General features: G+C 52.7%; 1 protein-coding gene across 1 annotated transcript; it reads left to right on the forward strand.

Moving 5' to 3' along the window:
- The first annotated feature begins 3230 nt into the window (after positions 1 to 3230).
- Positions 3231 to 7115, forward strand: SIX3 (SIX homeobox 3). The gene is made up of 2 exons (XM_041477185.1): positions 3231 to 4292; positions 6679 to 7115. The coding sequence occupies exons 1-2, from the start codon at positions 3526 to 3528 to the stop codon at positions 6869 to 6871; spliced, it is 960 nt and encodes a 319-aa protein (XP_041333119.1). The 5' UTR covers positions 3231 to 3525; the 3' UTR covers positions 6872 to 7115.
- The last annotated feature ends 53 nt before the right edge of the window (positions 7116 to 7168 follow it).

Here is a 7168-nt window from a genome sequence, read left to right on the forward strand (position 1 = left end):
GCCGCTCCGCTCCGCTCCGCGCCCGCGGCTGCGCCCGCCCGGCGTCCGCGGCGGCTGCGGCTGGGCGCCCGGCGGGTCCGGGCTCGGTATTAGCCGATCCCATTGACAGTTTGCAGCCAGCAGCTGCAGTCATTAAAAGCCATTTACACCCTGGCCTCCTCACACAAAGCTGGAGCGCCAACAATTATCTGCTTGCACATTTCAGGACATGAGAGTGTGTCCCTAACAGGCTTAGGGGAGCGCTGAATCCCCGGCCGGGCTGGGCAAAAGCAGGATCTGCTCCCCGAGGTCTGGCTAACGGCCACCGCGCCTCGGTGACCCTCGTCTTCCAGCCGCGAGAGCCGGCGGAAATGTTTGAGGATGCTGGGTCCGTCCTCGTAAGAGCCTTTGGCTAGCAGAGCTCCCGTGCTGGACCTTCGCGGCACAGAGAGGACACTGGGCTTCAGGAAGACCTTGGTATTAGCTGATAGGCAGGGTTGTGGGTTTGTTTGGTTATAAACACACAGGCACACAGAGTACATGCATTAAAATACCCTACGAAAGGATATTGTGGAAGAAAGATTTTCGCCAGAAATGCAGCTGTTACATGCTTCATATGTCTGGTGGGGAGAAAGGTAAAAAAAAAAAAAAAAAAAAAGGAAAAAAAAAAAAAAAAGGAAAAAAAAAAAAAAAAGGAAAAAAAAAAAAAAAAAAAAATGGGGGGAAAGGAAAATAGAGAGAGGCTGAAGGAAAAGAGAGAGAAAGAAAGAATATATGTAGAAGCTTTCAGAGATTCATCAGGAATACTAATAGAGGGGTTGCAACCTAAAGCTGAACGACCAGTGTATGGTAGTCTGTGTGATTAAAAAAAAAAAAAAAAAAAAAAAAACAAACCCAAAACAACAGAGACGATTTGATTGTTATTCTGGAAATACATTTTAAGGTAGTTTAATTTACAGCTGGAAGAAAATGGAATCAAATATTAAGAAACTCCCGCAGGAATTCCCCCCACTCTCCCCTCTATAATCCTTTACATAAAAGGAAAGGATTACAAAGAAAAAGATTTTGTGTGTGTGTGTGTGTATTAAAATCTTTGGCTAAACATATTGTTGTCCAATTAATACCTCCAAGTCGATTTGCAGAGGGGCTGAGAAGTCTCTTTCCCTCCTTATGAGCCAGGGAAGGTGAGAGTGTAAAAAGAAGTTTTTCCCAAGTCTGTTACCAGAAGTGCTTAAGCAGATCACTAAAAATTAAAAGGGCGAATTATTTCCATTAGAACTATGAAGCCATGTAGCACACCGATGACAGTTTAGTGGAAATCAGATGAATGTGTCATACAGCGAGCTTCTTCCAGTCCAGCAGCTCTTCCAACTGGACCTATTCATCTGCCACTTAGAATTATTTCTCGAGGAGTGCGCTGTGAAAGGATCACAACCAGTTTGGAGCGCAGCTAAAGAACTTCTACCACCCATAGCAGTATTATTATTATCCTTCGGATAGGGCAAGTCACGCTATGTTTTCACATTTTAATTGTAATATCTCACTTCCCCCCCTCCTTCCCTCCATTGATGTCTGAAAGTAGTTTGGGCTCCAAGCCTCACCCCTCGATCTCCATCGGAATGCAGAAAAGATCTTTAAAAAAGTTTTGAATTCCTGAATGATTTTTCTTCTAGAAAGGCGGCTTAGGATAATTATTTCAGCTTTATTGAGGGCAGATTAGTTGAAGTCTGGATGCTGCGTTTCAATACTCGTTGTACATGCCTTTACAATGTCGGTATTGTTTGCTACTGTGTGTGAACCTATTCAAAATATACACTTTTTAACACCAAGCAAAGTCCTGTCTAAATATACACAGTAAGTCTGGAAAGATGTCCATGACCCGTACAAATCTCTGTAAATCACACTTCCATAGCTACAGAAACCAAACAAAAGAGTTACCAGCTCAAGATGCTGATTAAATCTTCTTAAAAGCAACATACCTAATAATAAATATAGTTGCATGGTAGCAAGGTCTGACGACCCAGCTGTGTTTTACTGAGGGATGGACTCAAACCACCGCTACGGATATTTTCCTGCTCTCAATTTCATAATAAAAATAATAAATGAATAAAATTTTTAAAAATCTCAAAACCACTTTGGCTCGCATCCCTTTCCTCTTCCCCGCACGAGAGCCTTGCAAGTTGGGGTGCAGAGTTAGCGGGGAAAAGGAGAGGTACGGGGTAAAGCCCCGGCGGATTTGGGGGTGAGGAACAACCTCGCAAGGTCGCTGGGTTCCGGAGAAAGGAAGGGGCGAGGGGAGGTGAGACGAGTGGGAGGAGGAAAGCCAGAATACAAGAAAAACAAAGTGGAGAGAAGGAAGAGAAAGGAGAGGGAAAGGGAAGACGAGAAGGAGCGGGAGGGAGGGGAAGCGAGGAGTGGGACGGGGGAGGCAGCGAGCGGGGCGCCGCTGGGGTCGGTCGCGGAGCCGGGCCGCCGGAGCAGATCCGGGCTGGGCGCCCTGGGCGGCTCCCGGCGGAGCGGCCGAGGAACTCCGCAGACAGCGGATCCCTCCTTCCGCGGAGAGGGGCAGGGAGCGGGAGAGGGGAGGAGAGACTCTTCCCTGAACCAGGGCTAAACCCAGCCTGTACTGTATCTGCCTGCTTCTGGGAGGGTCACCGGCGCGAGGATGGGTCTAATGATCTCATCTTTCTTTTCTTCCCCGGCACTATTAGTGCTCAGATAGGCAGAATGAAGTGAAACTACGTGCAAATCATGTGTAAATTGTCTCAGTTAGGAGCCCTTTATCCGAACGTGTATCCCAGCCTGGCCCATTTACTTTCCCCCCATATCTCCTTTAGCTTTAACGAGGCTCGTTAAGATCACAATAATATTCCACCCTCTAATTGCTCATCCCATTCAACAAATATGTGCACACTGCTTTTCGCATTATTTGATCCCTTATTTAGGAGGGGTGTGGAGAAGGAGGGGGGAGAGACAGGGAGAAGGGGAAGTGCTGAGATTAGGAGTTGCAAAGATTAAGGAGGAAAAAAAAAAATCCAAACAACAAACCAGGCTTTTCCACCAACCGCCCGGCTTCCCTCCCCCCCGTGCATTTGGGCGAAGTGGTAAAAACCTTCCTTACGTACTCCGTAATGATTGGCAGGGCTGACAGTGATTGGCAGCGGCTGCCATGGCAACGCCACAACGACACTCAGAAGACCAATAGAAAAGCGAAACAAAATGTTTCAGCGCTGCACTCACTGTGGATTTAGGGGAGATATTATGAGGCTGTTGTCATTAGGGCGATCGCTGTTGAATCACTGAATCCTGACTCGGCGGCGGCGCGGGGCCGGGTGTGTGTGAGTGCGTGTGCGTGTGGGGTGTGTGTGAGCGCGCGTGTGCGTGTGCCCGCGTGTGCGTGTGAGTGTGTGTGCCCCCGTGCCTCTATGTGGCTGTGTGTGCGTGTGCGGGTGTGGATGCGTGCGCGGTGCGTGTGCCCTTTCCTCCCTTCTTCCTCCCTTTCTTTCTTTTCTCCTTGATTTATCTCCCCCTCTCCCCGGTCATCCCATGGTGTTCAGGTCCCCGCTAGAGCTTTATCCCACCCATTTCTTCTTGCCAAACTTCGCCGCCGATCCGCACCACCGCTCCCTCCTTCTCGCCAGCGGCGGCGGCGGCGGCGGCAGCGTCAGCGGCTCGGGCTGCAGCCCCGGTGCCGGCGGCGGTGGAGGCGGCAGCTCCCGGGCACCCCACGAAGAGTTGTCAATGTTTCAGCTGCCCACACTCAACTTCTCCCCGGAGCAAGTGGCCAGCGTCTGCGAGACGCTGGAGGAGACTGGAGACATAGAAAGGCTGGGGAGGTTCCTCTGGTCGCTGCCGGTGGCGCCGGGGGCATGCGAGGCCATCAACAAGCACGAGTCCATCCTCCGCGCCCGGGCGGTGGTGGCCTTCCACACGGGCAACTTCCGAGACCTCTACCACATCCTGGAGAACCACAAATTCACCAAGGAGTCCCATGGCAAGTTGCAGGCCATGTGGCTCGAAGCGCACTACCAGGAGGCCGAGAAGCTAAGGGGTCGCCCGCTGGGGCCGGTTGATAAATACAGGGTGAGGAAGAAGTTTCCGCTGCCCAGGACCATTTGGGATGGCGAGCAGAAGACGCACTGCTTCAAGGAGAGGACTCGCAGCCTCCTGAGGGAGTGGTACCTGCAGGACCCTTACCCCAACCCCAGCAAGAAAAGGGAACTGGCTCAGGCCACGGGGCTCACCCCCACGCAAGTAGGCAACTGGTTCAAAAACCGAAGGCAAAGAGACAGAGCAGCGGCGGCTAAAAACAGGTCAGTGGGGCTGCTGTGCCACTCTCCGGGGCGGGGGGCGAGGTGGGCGGCGGGACTATGCGGGCGGACGGCCGCGCTCCGCTGCTCGGCAGCCGCCTGGGCGACAGCGCGCCTCTGCCTCTCCTTTCCTCCTCCTCCTCCTCCTCCTCCTCCTCCTCCTCCTCCTCCTCTCCACTGGGGAGAAATCGGTCCCCCCGCCAGGCGGGTAGGTCTTCTCCCGGCAGCCGCGGGGACGCGGCGGGGACAGGCACGGCTCAAAGTTGCCTGACGTGCCGCCAGCCCTGCCCCGGCTCTCTTCGGGCTCTCGGAGTGCGGACAGGGCTGGGGCTCCCGGCGGGCGTGGGCAGCTCCGCGGGCGCGCGTGTGTGTAAATATGCGCGGAGCGCATCGGCTGCGACGGGGGCAGCGCCCGACTCTCCCGGCCTCCCTCCCCTCCCTGCGCCGGCGGCTGGCGCGGGGGACGGGAAACCCCACGGCCCTGGGTCGCTGGGCTGCGGTTTGGCTTTCGGCTTGCCGGGATTTGTGCCTGGCCGGTCTCAGGCGCGGTTCCCCGGCCGAAAGGCCGAGGCAGGCTGCGCGGTTCAGGGCGGGTTTCGGCGGAGCCGGCGGCTCCGCTCCAATTGTTCGTGCTGCTCTGCATGCGCAGCAGGACCAGCACAGGCATACCCCAGAGCTCTTTGGCTCATGGAGACGAGAAAAAATAAAAAACAAAACCCAAAAAATCCCACAACAAAAACAAAACAACATTTAAGAGACTGGGAATCTTTTTTCCCCCCTGCATCTCCATTTCTGTGTTTACACCACATGGCGACCTGGCCTCCTGGTCGTGTGTTTCCTGTGCATTTGCACTTGCATTTATTTGAGTGTGTCTCGGTGTCTTTTTTCTTTTTTTTTTTTTTTTCCTTTTTTTTTTTTTCCTTTCCGCTTTGCTAGGATAAAAGCGCGTCACCCTTCTTCCTTTCTCTTGCCTTTTCTTCCTTTCTTTCTCATTATTGTCGCAAAAGTTATTTTGCAAATGAAAATGGACCCTTAATGTAGTTTGACACATTGGTTTTATTTTAAGTTTCGCTATCACTGTAAGCGTGTAAACAAAAACTTCTTCTTATAAATGGTGTCTCTTAAATTCCTCCTAATTATAGCAGTGGTGCTACTGATTAAAGATTCTGTAGGAGAAATGCAACCTAAAAGTGCCTCGCTATTTAATTTCCATTAAATGGAAAACAGATCAGCTTAGGACTGTAAATAAACAGAAGTTGCCTACGGATGCTTTTGTTGACTCAACGCTGTTGACAGCAGATGAATGCACCAGGATTTGTAAATGAGAGAAAAATCAAAGACCCTGAAATTAGACAACTTAAAATAATGAAAAATGTAGAATAAGCCGGCTACATTTTTAATGGTCTTCGCAGGAAGTTAAATAAAAAATATACCCCAGTGAGAAACATTTGAGCGAAGAGTGTGTTTTGATTCACACAGACAATCCTAGGCGCTAGAGGTTGAGGCTGGCTGCTCAGTCCAGGACTTTTAGCTCTTATCCCTGAATTAGACTTTCTTTGGGTTTCGAGTGGAATAAACGGACCCAGAGGAATATTTGCAATACGCTAGGGTACCTAAAAAATATTTATTGCCTCTTAAAAAAATAAATAAAAATTCAAAGGTAATATTCCCTTAAGCGTTAACAAGGAAAGAAATGAAAGAACAAGCACTTTAAAGCTGATTATGGCTTTCAGATGAAAAAAGACTTAAATTTCGAGGGGAGAGAAGGGCTGTGTTCCACATTCTCCTTCATTTATTTTATTCATAGCGCTGCGTCCCTGGGACAGGACCTCCCTCCTTCCCTACCGCAGACGCACAGTGTCTGTGCACTGGGAAATATTTAGGCAGGTGTTGGCTAGAGCACAAAATGGGGTTCCAGTAGGATTTTTGCCCGCTACGGACGGCTCCTGGAAGCTTTTCACGGTGTCCAAGCGTTGCAGGGGCTCACCCACACACGGTTTCTCCTAGGCCCGCCGTGCTGCGGGGATGAATGAATGGCACTCCGGTTAGAGAGAAGCGCTGCTCGCGTTTTGCAAAGGCGGGCACGGGGAAGCGCTCGTCCCCGCGCTCCCCGTCCCGTTTCAGACCGCGGTCCCTGTCGCTGTGCGTGCCCCGAGCTCCGTGGCCCCGAGGCGGCGGGCCCGGCGGCGGGGGCAGCGCGGCCCGGCCGCACGGCTCGGCTCGCTCCGGGCTGCGCGGGGCGCTGCGGGAGCCTACGGCCCGGGGTCCGCTCCCGCTCCGGGCCGGGCCGTCCCCGGGAGGGCGCAGGGCCGCGCGGGCGCCGACCCCTCGGCCGCGCCCGGTGTCTGAGCGGGGCTGTGCTGTTGTTTTGTCTCCCGGCGCGATGCAGGCTCCAGCACCAGGCGATAGGACAGAGCGGCATGCGGTCGCTGGCAGAGCCCGGCTGCCCGACACACAGCTCGGCCGAGTCTCCGTCCACGGCGGCCAGCCCGACCACCAGCGTCTCCAGTTTGACAGAAAGAGCCGAGACGGGCACCTCCATCCTCTCGGTAACCTCCAGCGACTCGGAATGTGATGTATGATATCGGAAAACAAACAAACAAAAAAATCCAAATCCAAACAGCCAAGCACCCTCTCCCCGTCCCGAGCAAAACAAACCGAGGCAACCTAGAATCAGGACACACACACGCATGCACGCACACACACAGCCGGGAGGAAAGAAAAGGCCAAACCCGACCCAAACATAATAGCAAACAAACAGACAGGGATCAGAGAATCCACCACCACCACCACCGTCAGCCAACACCACCACCAAGAGATGGAGCTAAAACTTCAACAGTCACAAACGCTGGTGCTGCAGCGGGAAGGGTGGGGGGGGG

Source organism: Pyrgilauda ruficollis, unplaced genomic scaffold (assembly GCF_017590135.1).
Source record: "Pyrgilauda ruficollis isolate IOZ18807 unplaced genomic scaffold, ASM1759013v1 scaffold4, whole genome shotgun sequence".
Lineage (NCBI taxonomy): Eukaryota > Metazoa > Chordata > Aves > Passeriformes > Passeridae > Pyrgilauda > Pyrgilauda ruficollis.